This window comes from Mus caroli, unplaced genomic scaffold, assembly GCF_978045245.1.
Source record: "Mus caroli unplaced genomic scaffold, Mus_caroli_1 scaffold_6, whole genome shotgun sequence".
NCBI lineage: Eukaryota > Metazoa > Chordata > Mammalia > Rodentia > Muridae > Mus > Mus caroli.
This window is the reverse complement of record NW_028227261.1, coordinates 112,889,362-112,910,023: the sequence shown is the minus strand read 5'-3', so window position 1 is coordinate 112,910,023 and position 20,662 is coordinate 112,889,362. Positions and strand designations below refer to the sequence as shown.

At 45.8% G+C, this 20,662-nt stretch overlaps 1 protein-coding gene across 2 annotated transcripts in view; it reads left to right on the top strand.

Annotated features, from left to right (window-relative positions):
• Positions 1-20,662, top strand: part of Dnai1 (dynein axonemal intermediate chain 1) — a 66,672-nt gene that overhangs the window by 14,137 nt on the left and 31,873 nt on the right. For both annotated transcript variants that reach the window (XM_021159678.2, XM_021159679.3), the window contains 8 exons: positions 10,013-10,045; positions 11,522-11,620; positions 11,791-11,871; positions 16,761-16,887; positions 17,100-17,236; positions 17,459-17,578; positions 18,522-18,581; positions 20,007-20,141. In XM_021159678.2, the coding sequence (XP_021015337.1) occupies positions 10,013-10,045; positions 11,522-11,620; positions 11,791-11,871; positions 16,761-16,887; positions 17,100-17,236; positions 17,459-17,578; positions 18,522-18,581; positions 20,007-20,141 (792 nt within the window). The remainder of the gene's footprint in view (positions 1-10,012; positions 10,046-11,521; positions 11,621-11,790; positions 11,872-16,760; positions 16,888-17,099; positions 17,237-17,458; positions 17,579-18,521; positions 18,582-20,006; positions 20,142-20,662) is intronic.

Genomic DNA, 20,662 nt, shown 5'->3' with positions numbered 1-20,662 from the left:
AGCTCTTACTGTTCAAACTAGATACTGCTTTGCTTTCTGCACCCATACCTGGGAAGAGGCACGTAGAGTTGGCTTTTGCCCTTGGGGGTTCCCAGGGTGGCTTGGGCTGAGTTTTTATCCCTCTCTCTTACACTCTGGGTTCTGGCAGCAGTCCTTTATCCTCTGAGCTATCTCACTGGCCCCACAGACACAAACACTTGAGTTAAAAAGATATGCCTCCACTCCTGTAACGCTTTTTTCTTTATTATTTCCTTTTCCTTCTCTCTTTCAATCCTTTTTTTTCTTTCTTACCTATTCTCTCTTTCTTTCTCCTGTTAAGCTTCACACTTAGCCCTGTAGCTTTTTGTTTGTTTGCTTAAGAATTAAATGTTTCATTTTATTTTTATATTTTATTAGTGTACAAATAATTAGGTTTTATTATAGTATTTTTTCGAACAAAAATTGTCTTGGTTGTATCTCTTCCTCTTCTTTTTCCTCATCTTCTTGCCCTCTCTGGTGCCCTCACCCCTACCCCTTCTTCCCATACCTCCCTGCCCCCCTGCCTTCACTCCCTTCTGCTTCCAAGTCCCATATGAGCTTTCAAGGACTGCCTCCTTTTATGTCTTGTTCCCCTTGACGTCCAATCTAGTTTCATAGTCTACATCCATTCTGTTTTGTTTTGTTTTGTTTTCCGAGACAGGGTTTCTCTGTATAGCTCTGACTGTCCTAGAACTCACTCTGTAGACCAGGCTGGCCTCGAACTTAGAAATCTGCCTGCCTCTGCCTCCCGAGTGCTGGGATTAAAGGTGCGTGCCACCATGCCCGGCTACACCTTCCCTCTTACCACCAAAAAATAAAAAATAAATAAGAAAAGACAAACACTTAAATGCAGTACATTGCTGGAGCTGGAGTTAACACTGGCTACTCTTGCAGAGGACCTGGGCTCTGCTCCCAGCAACCATGTGACACTTTACCACCATCTATAACTCCAGTTCTGGCCTCCACAAGCAACAAGCACAGAGTACACACACATACACACACGAGTGCATGTCCAAAGAACTCATAAATGTATGAAAAAAGTAAGAAATACAAAGAAATACATTGTTAAAAAAAAAAAACAGTGCCTTGTGAACTACCCTCACCATGCTCTGAAATGATAATTCTTTCTTAATATATACACACTATCCCACTGAATTGCTAAACTTTGCTGTATGTATGTTTTGTAGGTGTGTGCATGCAAGTGGAAGCTAGTGGCCTACCTTAGGTGTTGCTCTTGGGGCAACCTGTTTTTGGTTTTTGTTTGTTTGTTGTTGTTGTAGTTGTAATTTGAAGTAAAGTCTCTCTGTGTAGCCCTGGCTGCTCTGAAACTCTCTTTGTAGAACAGGCTGGCCTTGAACACAAGAGATCTGCCTTCCCTTGCCTCCTGACTGCAGACATGAGAGATAGCTGTGGGTAGTAGGAACTGAACCCCTCTGTTTGGTTATGCATCCAGCCTTTAATGGCTGAGCCATCTTTCTTGCCCTGATTTTATATATATATATATATATATATATATATATATATATATATATATATATATACACATATATACATATATATATTATATATATTTATATATATCTGAGAGATTTTATACATATATATTTATATATATTATATATATTTGTTTTTATATATATATATATATATATATATATATATATATATAATCTCTCAGAATCTCTCATTAGGACCCAGGGCTCACTGCTGTCTCTTCCACTCTAGTAAAAGACCACAGTCATGCACTACCGTGCCCTGTTTTTTAATGTGCATTCTGGGGATTGAATTGAATCCACAGTTTTGCACACCAAACACTTTATGGGTTGAACTATAGCCCCAGCCCCAACTTGCTTCATTATATTTCACTGGGTGCTTCTTGATGAATATTTAGCAGTATTGTAATAATGCTGCATGTGCATTTGACTTGCAAAGTACCCAGTTCTCAGGAAGTAGGAGGCATAAGATGTATGTGTAAAGTTTCTATGAGAAAGACTCACATGAGATTACTGAACTGAGAGGTATATGAATTCTAAACATTTTAAATTTAATTTTATGTGTATGGAGGTTTTGTTTACATGCAATACTTGCATGCCTGGTGCCTGTGGAGGCCAGAAGAGGGCATAGACCCCACCTTGAGATGGAGTTTACAGACAGATTTGAGCATCATGTGGGTGCTGGGAACTGAGCACCAATCCTCTGGAAGAGCAGCCGTGCTCTTCTGCTCTCAGCCGTCTTTCCAGCCCTGGGATAGATGCAGTTTTACATTTGGGTATGATACCAAATTGCCCTCAGAACATTGGCATCAATTCATTTGCTCAGAACAGTGTGTGATGGTGCTCATTACCCTGCATAGCACTGTTCCCAAACTCAAGGCCTCTCATTAAACACTTACTGTGTGCCTTCTGTGCACACTCAGCTCTGGGATTTAAAATGCACTCATTGTAGCTGGATTAGGATGTGTTGGTGAATTGCCATTCCTTTGGGACTGAGAGCTTCTACTTTTTTAGAAACTGAAGCTGCAAGCTGGTGAGGTATTTAGTTTCAATTTAGCTTAATGGAAACCTGTTAGTGAGTTTTAAAATAAGGACCAAGACAACTGGAATGGTAAACACAGTTCCTTGGGCCCTAGGAAACAGTATCTGGGGTTTGCATGCTATGAAGAGCCCCTCTTCCTAAGAACAATCATGTTGCAGCATTGACTTCTGCAGTGACACATGAGCTGTTGAAGCTTGCCATTCCCAGAGTGGGTGCTTCCTAGTAGGCAAAGGCCCATCCAGACCCAACCGGGCATGGCCCCAGGCAGAGCAGGTTCCACACACAGGAGTGTGTTGCTGCCAGCCATCGTATCAGACAGGCTCCACAGTCTGTGCATCCGTTCACTGAATCCTCACCACAAACCTGATTGCCTGAAAGGGAATTGCTATGAGACATGTTTTAAAGACAAAGACCCTGAGGTTTGGAGAAGACAAATATTTTTCCTAGAATCAGAGTCATGGAATTAGCCTGCAACACAGTGGACACTCAAGCTAAGGCTGACTTCAAAGCCCACACTTTGTCTCCATGGCTCCATCTAATTGCACCCCCATTTTAAAAATGATAAGGAATAGCTTTCTTCTCCTTCTCCTTCTCCTTCTCCTTCTCCTTCTCCTTCTCCTTCTCCTTCTCCTTCTCCTCCTCCTTCCTCTCCCTTCCTCCCCCTTCCTCTCCCTTCCTCCTCCTCCTCTCCTCCTCCTCCCCCTCTTTTTCTTTTTCTTCTTCTTCTTCTTCTTCTTCTTCTTCTTCTTCTTCTTCTTCTTCTTCTTCTTCTTCTTCTCCTCCTCCTCCTCCTCCTCCTCCTCCTTCCTCTCCCTTCCTCCTCCTCCTTTCCTCCTCCTCTCCTCTCCTCCTCCTCCTCCTCCTCCTCCTCCTCCTCCTCCTCCTCCTCCTCCTCCTCCTCCTCCTCCTCCTCTTCTTCTTCTTCTTCTTCTTCTTCTTCTTCTTCTTCTTCTTCTTCTTCTTCTTCTTCTTCTTCTTCATATTTGTCATCTCCTTCTCCCTCCCTTCCCCTTCCCCTCCTTCTGCTCCTTTTTCTTTTCTTCTTTTGAGTCAGGATTCTACTAGCCCTGGCTAGCCTGGAACTCACCATATAGACCAGTTGGCCTGGGCCTCAGAGAGAGAGAGAGAGATCTGGCTGCCACTGTCTCCTGAGTGTGAAGATTAAGGTCATGTGCTTTTATTCCTTTTTTACTTTTAATTTTTGTTTTACTTTATTTTTACTTTATTTTTAACTTATTTTTCGCTTCTGAAGACTTAAGAATTTTTAAAGTTCTGGGTGTGCAGTGGTGGCTCACTCCTTTAATTCCAGCATTTGAGAGGCAGGAGCTGGCAAACCTCTGAGTTCGAGGCCAGCCTGGTCTATAGAGCAGTTCCAGGACATCCAGGGCTATACAGATGAACCCTGTCTCAAAAAGTGAAACAGCAACAACAGCAACATTTTAAATTAACTTCTTTTTTCCCCTTTTATTAGGGAGAGCGCGAATGCAGTCCTCTACTACCACAAATTAACTTCTTTACCCCAAATTATGCACAGGGACACCTAGGGTATTAATACTGTATCAAAACGGTCAGAAGACAAGTTAATTCTAAGTGCTGATAAGCGCACAGTAGGTGCTAATAATGATCATCACTTACAACGACTAGGACGTTTGTTTTCAATGTATCCTTGCGTCGTGAACATCGTTTATGTGAACTGTTCGCAAGAGCCTTGTCTTTAAGATGAGTCGTTTTGGGGCTGGTGAGATGGCTCAGTGGGTAAGAGCACCTGACTGCTCTTCCGAAGGTCCAGAGTTCAAATCCCAGCAACCACATGGTGGCTCACAACCATCCGTAACGAGATCTGGCGCCCTCTTCTGGAGTGTCTGAAGACAGCTACAGTGTACTTACATATAATCAATAAATAAATCTTTAAAAAAAAAAAAAAAAGATGAGTCATTTTACACACCTTGTACGGAGCCCCTGAGGAGCAATGCAGTGACAGCCTGGCGTTTTGCAGAGTGCTGCCCCGTGCGTTCTCAGAACCAGCTAAGGAGGAGGATGTGGTCAGTGGCCTTCCACCTGCTCTTCCCCACTCCTCTCCCATGTGTGCATTGTGCCAAGTGAACAGATCTTCTGGTTCATTGCTGCTATAATGAGGAGGTCTCATTAGCTGTCTTGTTCTTTCCCAGCTCCTGTCCACAGCTCTGGAAACTGTTCTCCTTTCTCTGGCTTCCTCAAGTATCCTAGGGCACACTGGGGCTACACTGAAGGCTGAACTGGAAGGCCGCGGTACTGGAAGCTAGATGAAGCCAAGAAATAGATTTTTAAAGGTTTATCATTAATAATTATATGTATATGTGTACTTGCATGTGGATGAAGGTACACACGGGGCTGGAGGCATTGCACACCTCTGGATCTGGAGTTTCAGACACTTGTAAATTACCTAATGCTGATGCAGGTAGACCTGTCTTAGAACGATCTTAAACTAAAGAGCATGCAAATGCGTGCTGAGCCTTTGGCTCAGGAGATCCAGTATTGTGCCTGAGGAGAAAGCTGGTGGTGTACAGGGAGAGACAACATCTTTGTTTTGAGACAGAGTCTCTACATAGACTAGGCTATTCTGGAGCTCACTGTGTAGACCAGATTGGCCTTGAACTCACAAAAATCACTTCCCTCTGCCTCCCAAGAGCTGAGATCAAAGGCATGGGCCACCCTGCCTGCTGAAAGGAGCATCTTAACCAGGGAGGCTGGCCCGAGAGAAGGGGGTTAGTTGTGGCCAGCTTTCATGGTTGGTGCTGCTGAGGTAAATGAGCAAAATGTTTGGTGTAGAATGGAAAAGTCAGGTGACTCAGGAAATGGGCCACATAACATGGAGAGAAGACCTTTTTTAAAAAAAAGAATTATTGTACAGGGCAGTGGTGGTGCACGCCTTTAATCCCAGCACTTGGGAAGCAGAGGCAGGCAGATTTCTGAGTTTGAGGCCAGCCTGGTCTACAGAGTGAGTTCCAGGACAGCCAGGGCTACACAGAGAAACCCTGTCTCGGAAAAAAAAAAAAAAGAAAAGAAAAAGAATTATTTATTTATTTTATGTATCTAAGTACATTGTAGCTATATTCAGACACCCCAGAAGAGGTCATCTGATTACTTTACAGATGGTTGTGAGCCACCATATGGTTGCTGGGAATTGAACTTAGGACCTCTGGAAGAACAGTCAGTGTTCCTAACTGCTGAGCCATCTCTCCAGACACTTTTTACAGAAATTAATTATTAAATGTAAGACAACACTTCATTGTCTTTTTTGATGACAAAAGATGTTTAGATAGGAATGTAATCATGGGTCACCATTGTCCTCAGTGCAAGGAACACCTTCCTTTTTACAGGAGAGTCTCCTGTAGGACACTGGACCTCCAGAAGTCATTTTATGTAGAAGGCTCCTAGGGAAGGCTGCAGGGGACACACCTAAACTCCAGACACAAAGGTTTAGTGTGTCTGACCATCAGACAAACAGGTCCAGAATCCCTGTTTAAGTGGCTCTCTCTGCTTACACCTGAGAGTCCTCTAAGTGACTGAGTGTGACTATGGGAAGGAAGGGAACAAGGTCATGGCAGATGGCTTGAGCTGCATTTTCTAAACTGTGGGGAATTCTTGGAGACTTTAAGTTGAGAGAGTGACATGATCAGGTTTACATGTTGGGAAGACTATGGTGACTACAAGTATGGCCTCAGATTGTGTTCATTTGGGATCAGCTGCTCCGTCTCTCTAAATCGTCATTTCCTCATCTGTAAAGGAGGGATAATGACCCCAAAGGCTGATTATAAATATTAAATGCGGTAACCTACACAAGTCGGTTAGTGAATGGCTATTCCCAAAGCAAATGTCCATTAGCTTAAGATGGTGTTAATGATACATACTGGAGTTATGTGAAATAATATATGGTGTTATTGAGAAACTGGAGACAGGGAAAACAAATGTAGTTAGTAAGAATAGGAGAATGTTCAACTGTGGAGACCCTCGGGCTGGGACCTCTGAATTAGCACTAACACCAGAGTTCTGTTGCTTGCCACAGTAGGCTGGGTAGGCTTCTTCCTGTCTCACTCTGTAGAGCTTCAGTTGACCATACAGGGTAGCCTGCCCTCGGGAAGAGGGGCCTTTGATCAATAGTGGAAGAATAGTAGGCCTCTTGTGCTGAACTTTCTAAGCCACCTCCCATATGTACTGCAGTACTATGATTCTTCTCATAGAGCTGTCTCCTTTTGTAAACCAAAAGAAACAATAGAGGATAGAGGGTCTAATTAAAGCCTAATTGGGTCCTTAATCTCGCAACAGCCAGTGCTTGTGTGGTAATAGAAAGCAGAAGAGAGCCTGGTCAGAGAGAAGGAGTGAAGAGTAGAGGGAGGTAGGAGGAAAGTAGGAGGAGTTAGCTGGAACAGAGGCTAGGTGAGTGGGTTTGGATGAGGCAGAGCTATCAGAGCAGGTAGGAAAGAGGAGCTGATGGTCCTGGCAGAAGGAACAGTAAAAGCAAACATGGAGAGGCAGGAAGGCCCTGGCCAGGCTGGCAGCTAGGAGTAGCCTTGAGACATTGCACCTCAAAGTCCTGCTGTAGGAGATGGGGGAGGCTGTGATGGAGACGTGGGGGCAGACTGATGGAGTGCTGAGGGCCCAGGGAAGGAGCCTGGACTTTCTTCTTCTGTGGTTTGATGGCTTCTGGAAGCAACCATCAAAAGCTTCTCAGGAATTCAGGCTTGTCTGTCTCAGGCGTCTCCTTCTGAAAGACCAAGGGCCCAGAGTGGCAGCTTGACATTCAATCTCCTTTGCCATGGTTGGGAAGTCAGGGCTGTAGCTGATTTCATTGGCCTGTTTTGCATTTATTATAGTGTGGCTTTTATAGTGTGTTAATTGAAATATTTCCAACTGCCAAAAGCAATCACACTCAAAGTGCCTTGTCAGTTCTTTCATTGCCAGATAAATGTTTTACAGACACTTTCAGGGCAGTGGTAACTAGACACATCCACAAGGCAGTGGTAACTAGACAGATCCACAGGGCAGTGGTAACTACACATCCACAGGGCAGTGGTGACTGACACATCCACAGGGCAGTGGTAACTAGACACATCTACAGGGTGGCAGTGCCTGGGTCTTGTTTCTAGTTAAGGCTGGTGGCTTGGATGGGGACTGGCCCTTCAGTGCTCTTTTGTGGTTCTTCCATCCCGTTACCTTAGAGATCCGAGGCTCTTCAAAGGAAGGCTCATAGGGCCTAGCTTCAGAGATGGGTTTGAATCCTGCTGCCTTCCCTCCCAGCCTGAATCTGAGCCCAGGCTGAGAAGTGCTGTTTTCCCTACAGCCCCTTCCCCTCTCTCCTCACCATGCATGCTTTTCCCAAGGACCCTGACATGGAAAGAGCTGACAGCTGCTCTCTCTACCTCCTCTGTCCTACATGTTAGATCATTTTTTTTGTCATTGTCCCACTGTTTAAGGTAGCGCACAGTGAATAAATAAATGCTCCATAAATGTTATTCAAGTTGAGTTGGGCATGTTGCTTATATTAGACAGTTTCTGTCCTGTAACAAATACTGGAGGCAGTATTTGAAGAAAAGAGATAGTGCTGGTGTTGGTGTTGTGATGGTTGTGGTTGTGGTTGTTGTTGTTGGTGGTGGTGTTTTGCTTTGTTTCGAGACAGGGTTTCTCTGTGTAGCCCTGGCTGTCCTGAAACTCACTGTGTAGACCAGGCTGGCCTCTACTCAGAGATCTGCCTGCCTCTTCTGCCTCCCAGGTGGTTAAAGGCATGCCCTACCACTGGCTGGCTAGAGAAGAGGTTTATTTCAGCTCACAGTTCTGGAGAGACTTGGAACATTGCTCCTGCATCAGATCTGCTGATGTGAGGACCACATGGCAGGGCTAGCACAGGAGGAAAGAGAAACATCAGGAGTCAGAGGCAAAGGGAGAAGGAGGTGCTGGACTTGCCCCTTTTATAAGCATTCTCTCTGAGAACTACCAAGTTCCAGGTCACAGCACTACTTTAGTGCCTTCTAAGGCGTGTCCTCAGTGTCCCAAGGGCTTCCCACTAGGACCCATCTCTTAAAGACCCTGTTGCTCTCCAGTACCTAGCCTGGGTACTGTAACATGTAACATGTGAACTCTGGGAAGACATCCAAACATATGCTCTCGGGAATAGGACCTTTCATTGTTTTAACTTAGTTGTCTATGGGTATTTTGCCTGCATGCATATCTATGCACCATGTGTGAGCCTGGTGCCCTCGGAGGTGAGAAGAGGTGCTGGGCCCCTTGGAACTAGAGTTTCAGATGGCTGTAAGTCTCCACGGTGGGTGCTGGGGATCAAACTCAGGTTCTCCAGAAGAGCAGCAGTGCTCTTAACCAGTGTTCATCTCTCCACTCCGCCACTCCAGCACCCAAGCGTGCTAGCATTTAGAATTGGAGGCTATCATGCTCCATTCTGTACCTTCAACAAGGAGACTGAAACCTAGAGAGGAAAATGTTTTCCCCGGGTCGTCCTCACCAGTGACGCTGATGACAATCCTTAATCGATTCTGTAAATCGTCTGCTTCAACTTTTCAAATTCAGTGTTTGAGCAGTCCAGGTACTGGGGATATAGTAACATTCCAACCAAATAAACATGTGCTCGTAGGGGTTTTTATTTACCCCAAACAAGTGTTTATGAATATAAGGTGGCTTTGAAATTACCGTATTACGCAGCTCAGTGCTGAGCACTTCGTATGTACCCTTTTCCTGCCTCTATCTCCCTGGTGCTAAGCATACAGTGTATACCACCATGCCTGTTGGTTTTGCATTTGTTGGTTTGTTTGATTTTTTTTTTTTCTTTTTGACATCTCACTATGTAGCCCTGGCTAGCCTGGAACTCACTGTGTACACCAAGGCCACAAAAATCCCCTTTTTTTCTGCCTCTTGAATGCTGGGATCAAAGGTTCTACTATGCTCTGTTCATATGCATTTGCACACACACACACACACACACACACACACACACACACACTCATGCCACAGCACTTATACGGGAGTCAGAACACAAGTTTCAGGAGACTCTTCTCTCCTTCTATCTTGTGGGTTCCAGGGGTTAAACTCATGTCACAAGGCTTATAAACAAGTGCCATTACCCACTGAGCCATCACTCCAGCCCACCAGTCCTGGACTGATGTGGTATAGGAGGCGAATCAGGGTTTCTTACGTAGCATTCAACACTGACCAACAAAGCTACATCCCCAGGTCTTAGCATCCACTCTGAAATACTTGTTGAACTAGTTACAAGGAAGAAATCCCCACTGCTAAGTTTCCTGGGTGACTCTTCATGGATTAGTTGTGGTGGCCTCACAATGGTTTCTGAGAGTTGGGAGAGCTCAAACCCCTGTGCTGCAAAGTCCTTGGGTGGCGCTTCCTGATGACATAATTCATGCTGTTCCTCATTGTTTCTCCTGTGACTCACCTTCTGCTTTTGTTTTCCCTTTAGAGCGTCAGTGTAACCAGAGGAGCCAGGAGACGAGTAAGTGCTGAGACCTCCAGTCACCTCACCAGACGCTAATGGCATTTTTTTTCTACAGAAAATATTACATATGCATTTTTTAGAAGATTTGAACAAAAGCACCTTAAACGTACACTTAAGCTACTACCCCAGGATGGCCTTCCATTTAACATACAATGTTTTATCTTCCCATATATATATATATATATATATATATATACAAAAGTATATATTTATTTTTAAATGTAATAAAACAGTTTTATTTTATGACCTGTTTTTCACATAAATATTTAGAGTAGCTTTCATTGCAAATACACTTTATTATATCATTTGAAATTATTGCATAATATTTAACCATATGTCCCTTAAGGCTGTACCATAATGTGCTCCACCAGGCCTCCCTTCAGAGGAAACACGTGGACATTCGCTCTTTTCCCTACTGTGACAAACCTTCTGGCAGGCCGTCACATGTCTGTACCTCTCTGGGCATGTCTTTGGTTACTTTCTTCTTGTAAATTTCTGCATATAAAAGTTGAGTCCAAGAATATAAACAGTTATTAGGCTTGGGTAGATATCCCCACGTTACTCTTTAGAAAGGCTATGCTCATTCCTGGAAGCCTACCTTCCTCACTGTTCGTGTTGTTCTAGGCTTAGTTGTAGCTGTCTTGTTGTGTTCTAGTTTTATTGTGGAAGAGAACAGTATTGCTTTGTTCTGAATGTCTTTGTTAGTAAAGATAAATCCATCACACACCCCATGGCCACTTTGGCAAGGTATTTAACTGTCAAGCAAGGCAGAACTTCAGTCGTTGACCTTTTTTTTGGCTTAAAGGAGCAAAGTACATGACAGTATTTGTTTTACAAGTCATTTTTTTTAAAGATTTATTTATTTATTATACGTAAGTACACTGTAGCTGTCTTCAGACACTCCAGAAGAGGACGCCAGATCTTGTTACGGATGGTTGTGAGCCACCATGTGGTTGCTGGGATTTGAACTCTGGACCTTCGGAAGAGCAGTCGGGTGCTCTTACCCACTGAGCCATCTCACCAGCCCCACAAGTCATTTTTTAAAAAGCTAATCTTGATGGGGCCAAATACAAATTTGGAGAGCAGTGGTTGGTGAACAGCTTGGCCTCTGGCTGTCTAAGCACTTTGCATAAAGCCCTTGGCGGCTAATCATGGACTTCAGCATCTAGGCTTTGTTCAGTAGGCAAATAGGCAATAGGAGGGAGCTGGTCCTTGTGATGCCTTGCTTCAGACAAAGGTCCACCACAGTATTTAAGGATAGAGGTGGCTATGATCTTCCAGGCACTGAGAGCCCTGACATCAACAGGTCCTTCAGAGCCTTCCATAAGTGGTCTGTCTGTTGGACATTTTGTATTCTGTGCACAAAAGACAGAACTTGATTTCATGAAAGACTTGTGAAGAAGGGATTGCTGCAGCATCAGGGGCTTGTCCAAGCAGATTAGCACTCCTGACCCCATTGTGGTTTTTGTTCAGGATGAAGATTCAGGGACTGATGTGGGAGAAGGAACTGATGAATGGTCCCAATCCAAAGCCACCGTGCGACCCCCTGACCAGCTGGAGCTGACTGATGCGGTGAGTGAGCAGCCTCCTGCCCTTCTTGTCTCCTCCTGATTCACAGAGGGGTCTTCCCTAGTGCCAATTAGAAACCTACACAGAGCTCACAGGTGCCTGGGCCTAAGTCTCAGATGATGGGAGGGAGGGCAGCCTTTACGTATGATGTTGGTGGTGTTTCTCTCCCTCAGGAGTTAAAGGAGGAGTTCACTCGGATCCTGACAGCCAACAACCCACATGCGCCCCAGAATATTGTCAGGTACAGCTTCAAAGTAAGTCATCACCTCCTGGGCAGGGCCTGGATATCTGTTTGAAGCAACACTGACTGAGCATATTGTAAAAGCTCCTGGCCGCTTTACAAGAGATCACTTGTAAACTGAGATCCTTGGCCAGAAATCTGGGGTTTTACGAGGAGGGTTCCAGAGATGTTTGAGGCTTTTTAAAATTTTAGGACCTTTTATTTGGTGTGTGTGTGTGTATGTGTGTGTGTGTGTGTAGAGAGAGAGAGGGGGGCTCACTTGTATGAAAAAGGGAGAAGATGGCAAGGAGGAGGCGGTGCCTGGAAGCCAGCGGTCAGAGGACAGCTTTGCAGAGTTGTCTCTCTTCCCACCCTGTCGAGCCAGGGGACCAAGCTGAGGTCGTCAGTCTTGAAGTGCCCCCTCACCTGTCCCCCAAACCCTCTCCCAAGCCCTTCTGAAACTTCCTTGTGAATCTCCCTAGACAGCTTGCTGATTGCAAAGCCTTCAGTACCCTGACGAGGAGTCTTGTCTTGTAGTGCTAGGGACTGAATCCATTAAACCTAGAGCTTTGCACACACTGATCAAGCACCCTACCTTGAGCTACACCCCCAACTTCTGTTGTTTCACATTCCCAGTATATTTTTGTTTTCAATAATATTGAATCATTTGAGGGAATATATTGGAAAAATGCCTTTCCAATATATAGAGCACATTTCCACCAACACAAGCAGTTAGGTCTTCGGAAGCTTAGCTTTCTCCAGCCAAACATGTGGGCAGAGTACAGAATCCTCTCTAGAAGAGACGTCGGCCTCACACCCACACAGAATCTTCCCATCTGAGAGGAATTCCGGCAGGCTCTAGGCAAAGAGTCTCTTGATATGATAGGCAGGCAGGCAGGCAGGCAGGGAGTTGACTCCCAGGGCCATCCTTTAGTAACCACGATGTGAGCAAGTTCTTAGTCGACACATCCGCAGCAAATCTATCAGAGATAACACTGTCTCATGCCACAGCAGGGTTGGCTCCTGTAAGGACCAAAGGAATTCCAGAGTACCGGGGAGCTAAAGTGGAAGTCATGTCTCTGTTTCCTGTTTTGCTTTGGGGCTTTTGTTTGGTTCCATTCCTACTGTGTGCTGGTGTCAGATCCTATATGAGGTATTTTTACATAGAATATCATAGACAACCCTCATGTTTCTTTGATATAGAAACTATTTGAAAAGAAACTATTCTTTGTTAGATTCTGATATTAAATTACATAAAATGAACAGCAAATGTCCCACAACCTCTGTTAGAACTAGATTTGAACTAGTTTGTCTAATGCCTAAGCAAGGACATATTGCTTCTTTAGACAATTTCTGCCAGGCGTAGTGGCTCACACCTGCGATCACAGCACTGGATAGGAGACAGAAGCAGGCAGATGACTGAGAGCCTGAGGCTAACCTAGGATACATCCACACGGCAGACCCCGTCTCCACAAACAAACAAAACAACATTTACATACACACACACACACACACACACACACACACACACACACAGCGGGGGGGGGGGAGTGGGAGGGTTTTGAAGATATAATAGAGAGACATAGTACACATTTCAAAATATTCAAAAATGGTGGAGAGTAACCTTCCTCTCTCCTTTGTCCTTTTCCCAGGGAGAGGACACATAGCTTTTTATTTGTTTTTATTTGTTTTTGAGACAAGGTCTCCCCATACAACCCAAGCTAACCTTGAATCCATGATCCTCGGAGTGTTCTGGGCTTACCCATGTGTGTTGCCAATGCCTGCAATGTTTGACTCCTTTGTTTAGAGATGGGTTTGTCGGGGGTACATACCCCCAAATCACCCATTTAAAACTGACAACGATGGCTCTTAGCTATCCACAGATGATTCAGCTCTCAACACAATTCATTTCCAGGCTCTCTGCCTCATGGCTTCATAGAGAAAAATCTCATTGTAACTTGAGCTGACCTGACTTTACTGTGTAGTTGAGTATGGCCTTGAACTTGTAATCCTCCTGCCTTTGCTCCTGAGTGCCAGGATTATAGGTGTGGACCACCATGCCAGGCTCAGGACACTTGATTTTCCCTACAGGAAGCTCCATTCCTCACACTGTTATCTCTCAACCCTCCATCTCCTCCAGCCCTGGGAGCACTGTTATTTTTTATTTTATTTATTTATTTATTTATTTTTGGTTTTTCGAGACAGGGTTTCTCTGTGTAGCCCAGCTGTCCTGGAACTTACTCTGTAGACCAGGCTGGCCTCGAACTCAGAAATCCGCCTGCCTCTGCCTCCCAAGTGCTGGGATTAAAGGCGTGCACCACCACGCCCGGCAAGAATTACCAATATGATTTTTTTTTAAAGATTTATTTATTATATGTAAGTACACTGTAGCTGTCTTCACACACTCCAGAAGAGGGCGCCAGATCTCGTTACGGATGGTTGTGAGCCACCATGTGGTTGCTGGGATTTGAACTCTGGATCTTTGGAAGAGCAGTCGGGTGCTCTTACCCTTATTTTTTTTTAATCTAGATTTGCCTATTCAGATCATGTCTTGTGATGGATCCTAACTTTGCAGTCTTGTGTGACTGGCTTCTCTCATTCTCCATGACATTTTCAATTCTCCCATGTTATAGCAAATGTCAATACCCCATGTCTTCTTACTGCCAAATAATGCTTCATGCTATGAATATGGAGCATTTCCTTGATCTGTCTATCAATTGATGAACATTTGAATTGTTTGTTCTTTGGGCAATTCTCAATAATGCTGCCATGAACATCTGTGTGTGTCTTTGTGAAACTATCTGACGACCATACTGCTTTGTATTCAGATTGTGTAGTCAGCCCTTCACAAAGATGCTGCAGCAAACCCTGATGTGTTTCTCAAAAGATACTAATCAAGAGTCTTTCTAATGGCTTCCCTTGGGCAGCTTTCCAAGGTTGGCGGAAAGCTGCCTTTCACTCCTTGAGGTCATGATGGACCGTGGCACAACTTCCTGTCTTGGCATTAGGAAGAGGGGCTCTCTGGGACTCAGTGGGCAGGCTGTGGCAGGAGCACTGCAGGCCAGGTGTTCCCTCTGTTTCCATGTCCTCCTCTTGCTCTCGAGTGAGCTGCCAGCTGCCTCCCGGGAAACCTCACCTCGCTTATGCTTCCAGTGTCTCTTTGGCCTGTCGCACTCTCCCACACAGCCTGTCTCTATCTTGTTGGTCCTGGAAGGTCCAGTTTTAGGTTCCAAAAGCTGCTGCTTTTACCGATGTGCTAAAGAATCTGAATTCCATCACCAAATTGAAGTCTTATTGAGTGTTAGTACTGATTACGACGTGTTAGGCGTTACGTTAGTGGGCTGCTTTCATTTGGATACCATTATTTTATTTGATAGAAGAAGAAACTAGAGCTCAGAGGGTTATGATAAGGTCATGACAATAATAAGGAGCTGAGCCCAGTTCTGCTCTCACCAAACACCACGCTCTGACCACCACTCTTTCCCATCCCCCATCCATCTGAGTAACTAAGAAGAATGACTTCTAAGGCAGGGCCTTCCAACCCTGATTGTGGATTGAGACAGTGAACTTCCACAGCCCTCCCATCCCCTGAGGGGCTGCTATAGAAAGAGCCTGTGCTGGTCTCCTCTGGTATGACTTTTATTTTTTTAAATCTTAGGATGCTATACAGATATAATTATCTTCCACATGCAAAAATGGTTGAACAGAACTGTTTTAAAAGAAGGGAGGGGGCCTCTAGACTCCAACACCATTTTCATGGTTGCTAGGAGGCTAATCAACAAGGAGATGTCCACAGGAACTCCAGACCATAGGCTCCGTAAAAGCAGGAACTGTCTGTTCATCTTCAGCTTTATATCCTGGGCACCTGGAAAATAGTGGGCTCGTGGTACCTGCTCAAAAATTATTTGTTAAATGATCAAATACGGTTTCCTGGGCTTGAAGCCCAGCCCTGCTTCTCATCTGCTCCGTGGCCTGGACAAGTGCCAAACCTAAACATGTCTGGACCTCTGTGGGCCTCCCGGATGGAAGTTGGGGCACCTCTGTGGGCCTCCCGGACGGAGGTCAGGGCATTAGAGATTTGGTTGTCTCTGATGTTCTGTTCCCCCTGACATCCACTAGAGTGACATGGTGGCGAGGTCATGCCAGGTGTGTTGGATGATTATGTCTGACCTGCCCAAGGTCTGTGGTGAGGCAGGTGAACTGGAATTCCTTGGCATGGATGTAGGAGACACGGCACCTAAACTGGCGGCGATCTGTAGTGTGGGCTGCTTCAGGCTGGAAGCCGAGGATATTTAAAAACGAGTCTTCGAGGCCAGGCATAGTAGTTCAGACCTTTAACCTCAGTGCTTGAGAGGCAGAGCCAGGCAGCTCTCTGGGTTTGAGGCCAGCTTGGCCCACATAGGGCATTCCAGGTCAGTGTGGGCTATGTAGTGAGACTCGCTCTCAAAAAAAATTTTTTTTAATTTTTTTAAAAAGTCTTTGATGAGAGCTTTTTAAAAAACTTAATTTTTTTTGTCTTTTCTTTTTAAAGCAAAAATGCAATGAAAAAAATCTTGTTAACCGAGGATTAGGAGTTATAGTTCCTTTAATAAAAGGTGAACTGGAGGCTTTAGAGCAACAGTTCTCAACCTGTGGGTCTTGACCCCTTTGGGGGTCAATTGATCCTTCCATAGAATTGTCTGAGACCATTGAACAACACAGCTATTTACATTATGATTCCTAACAGTAGCATAGTTACAGTTAAGAAGTAGCAACAAAAATAACTTTATGTTTTGAGGCTCCCCACAACATGAGGAACTAACTGTAGTAAAGGTTGCAGCACTAGGAAGGTTGGGGTCACTGCTTTGGAGGACTAAGGGAGGCAGCATTCTGACACCAGCCCTTGATGGGATCACAGGTCTGATTTAGGCACTCTCTTTTCAGGAGGGCACATATAAACTTATTGGTTTTGTGAACCAAATGGCGGTTCACTTCAGCCAGGTGGGGAACCTGATACCCAAAGACTCAGATGAAGGCCGTCGCCAGCACTACCGTGATGAGATGGTGGCAGGTAGGACTGAGGGCCAGTCTAAGGCTGCAGCCCAAGCCTGGCTCTCTGAGGAGGAGCCGGTCCCTCCAGAGCTTTGCAGAGTCCAACAGTGAGCTGCTGTCCTGGACAGGCCTGGGAGCTAACCCAGGTCAGGGAGAGCCCAAGGGACAGAGTCTGAAAGACAGTGACTGAGCTGGCTTGGACCCTGAACTCATCAACAATATCCTGTCAAGGTTCACAGGAGTCTATCAAGGTGGTGACTCCAGAAGCAGAAACCCTTGAAGAAGAGGAAGAACCCAAAGAAGGAGAAGGAGAAGCGGAAGCAGAAGCAGAAGCCGGGAGCCAAACGGACATCCCTGCTGCAGCTGAGGTGCACATGGTGTGCCCCCCCCCCCCCCGCCATTCAGATAAGCTGTGGGTGGAGGCTTTAGATGAGACTGGGGAAAGACAAAGGGAAGTAGCAGCCCTGCTTCTGGCAGCATCCTCACACCCTACCCATTTCACCAGGTCAGGGCTTCCTCTCCCTCAGTCCCGACTGCACACTGTCTCCCTTCCGCAGTTAAGCCCTTGGCCCTCCTGACTTTCTTTCCAGACAACTGAAAAGGTGATTGAAGAAGAGCTGATGGCTCCTGTGCAGCCCAAGGAACGGAAACTCACGAACCAGTTTAACTTCAGTGAGAGAGCATCCCAGACCTTCAACAACCCCCTCCGGGTAACTCCCACTTTTACTGTGAAACTCTGTGTTATACAGTGGGAAGGTAGACATGGGCCTGAGATCAGTTCTTGCTGGCCTGAGCCTGGCAGGGGTGACAGAGCAGACGACAGTTTCTCTCTCCAACGAGAACTGAAATATGTGTAGCCATACGTGAACTGGAGTCCCTGTAAGTCATCCAGGCAGCCAGAGGGTGGCTAGAGCCCTCATACTCCACCGAGAAGCTGTAAGTTGGCTAGACTTGGAAGAGGGAGTAGAACTCAGGACTGAAGTGTGCCAGGGGCATGGGGAGTATTGGAACAATACAACCAAAGTCCATGGTCTCTGTGGTAGATTGACTTGGAAAAGCTAGAACATTTCCTGACTACAAAGGACCCTGAGAACCAGGCTGAGAGAGCCTGGCACAATTTTAGGTGAGGTGTGCTCATGTGAGTCTTCTACGGTAGTGTATCTGTGATGGAGGGAAGCACCTCAGCCCCTTGTGTGGTCACAGGCTTATGCTGTATAATCGGGGTGGTGCATAACAGGGACGAAGCAACTTACAGTGCTGGATGCAGAAACCCTGTTATTAGGGAGAAGCCTTCTCTTTAAGGAACATTAGCCCCAGTGCTTGTGGGAAGCAGGCCTCTCTGCCCTGTGTCTGGAGGCTGGTGACAGGCTGGTTTCTTGCAATCTGTCCATCCTCTACCTGGATCTTTACTGAAAACTGGCATAATTGATCTTTGCAGTCCTTGCTCTCCAGCATAGGCTATGGAAGGAGGCCAGGATGGAAAAACAAATGTGGGATTTGAATCATTCAAACTCTCACCAAGATCTCCTTTGCTCCCCCAGCTCAGTCACGCCCCTTCCTCAGTGCTAACCAAAGGCTCCTATAGATAGATGCACTGTTGGGTTATGTGGGGGAGGGGGCATCTGTGGGTTTCCTATTGTTATTGTTCTCTAGGATCGAGAGTGTCAGATGGAACCTCCACCGAGGACGAACTTTTCAGCCACAGCCAATCAGGTAAGGTCCTGCCTGGGTGAGCCCGAGAGCTGTCACCATCTGTACTCTGGTGCATCCTAAAACATCTGGCAGCAGAGGTGACTGGCCTGGCTATGAACTCCTCTGCCAGTCTGCCTTGATTATCCACCCATCTCCTGCACACTTTCCTGAGCAGTCAGTCTCTGAACCCTGGGCACCTGGCAATATAGGTCCTCACCAGTGAGTTCATGAGCCAGCCACATGCTCCCCAGGGCAAGACTGGAGCTCCCCAGAACATGGGAGAGTGCTTGTTCCCAGGGGCTCTAGGAAGCCTGTGGCATCCTGTGATTGTCTTTAAAGTGCCAGAATTCCGACTGCCTTCACAGCAGCCTTTGGCATTCTTGCAGACCCTCCTCCTTCCCCATTAAGCCCTCCTGCCTGGCTGTGCTGACTTGGACAGGATCTGGTGCTAGCAGGCTCTGCTCTTCCTACTGTGAGATCCTGGGCACAGTAGCTTCACTTATTTTTTAATAACTTCATTCAGCTTCTTCCTTTGTCAATAAAGGATGATAAGGCATTTCTCAGAGGTGTTGGAGGGCTCTGAATGAGATAGCGAATGCTGAGGTACATGGCCGAGAGGCATTCTGGCCTGGGGGTGAATCTCTAAATGGAAGGTGTGCCTGTCTGGCCTCCAGGTGGCAGTGACTGCCCAGTCTGGGGAGCACACAGTGATCTGCTGCCTTTGCCCAGCCCCGGATCCTTGCTGCTGCTTCTGCTACAGCCCCTGGGCTTTCTTTCCTTCAGGTCCAGTTGGCAAAATACCTATTTATTTCCTTTTAGTGGGCAGTGAAGTAGACAGCCAGCTTGAGCCAATATATTTACCCTGTTTCCATGGAGGCAGACTGCTTTTCTACTAACTTTTTAAAAATGTGCACGCGTGAGTGTGTGCTCATTTGCCATGCAATGGAGGTCAAAGGACAGCTTGCAGGAGTCAGGTGTTTTTTTCCCACCATATGGGTCCCAGGGATTAAACTCAGGTCATCAGGCTCGGTGGAAAAGGCCTTTATCTCTGAGCTATCTCACCAGCCTGAGAAAGATGTTTTTAAACATTTCTTAATTCAGTTTTAAAGCCTCTAGTGAATTGTTAGTTAGTCCTTGTGGTTGAACATTTTCTCTGCTGGGTGAGGGTTGAACCTTAGAAAAATATTGATTGATCTCTGGCTTACGATTCAGACCCTGTGCTTCAGGGTGGATGAGCCTATCTCAGAGGAACCCTGAAAACCCCTTCCTTCCTGTTCTAGAGTGAGTGATTAGCAGGGAAGACAGACTCTAATATGTAATTATAATGAGCCAACTAGAGGGTGTTATGGAAACACTTGTCGGGTTAACATGACCAACTCCTGCATGCTGACAAGCTGACCCATGAAAGCTGTGCCCTGTGGTGACTCTCGTCTTGCTCCTGACTAGTGGGAAATCTATGATGCCTATGTAGATGAGCTCGAGAAACAAGAAAAGACCAAAGAGAAGGAGAAGGCAAAGACCCCAGTGGCTAAGAAAACAGAGAAGATGGCCATGAGGAAACTGACATCCATGGAGTCCCAGGTTGGTAAGGTGTCTTCAGCTTTGTCACAGAATCTGAGTGGGGTCCTGGATGTAGGTAAATAGTAGCTTGGGGATTTAGAAGGGCTTTGCAGATACTCAAAAGAGAAAGCTGATATTGAGGTGTGGGTGACTCCTTGGGAGAAGAAGTGACGGCAGCTGGAATTGTACCGGGGAGTCTACATCTTCCCTCTAGTTGCCATTTTGAGGGTCATCACTAGGACAGACTGTTTTCTTTTTAAAAAGTACTGGTTATCTGAATTGCAGGAGAGTTAAGGGATCTGCTCACAGTAGGGGTGGAGTCTAAGGATAAGGTGCTCCCCCTTGGGTTCAGGGTGAAGATGATAATCTCTTGTGCCTTCAGTCCTCTGTTTAATTGTGTCTGGCTGTTAAAGCAAGTGTGATGGTTAGTTTTAGTTATCAACTTGACCGAATCTAGAACCACCTAGGAAGAAGTCTCAATGAGGGATTATGCAGATCTTATTGGCCTTTGGGCATGTCTGTGGGGGATTGTCTTGATTGCA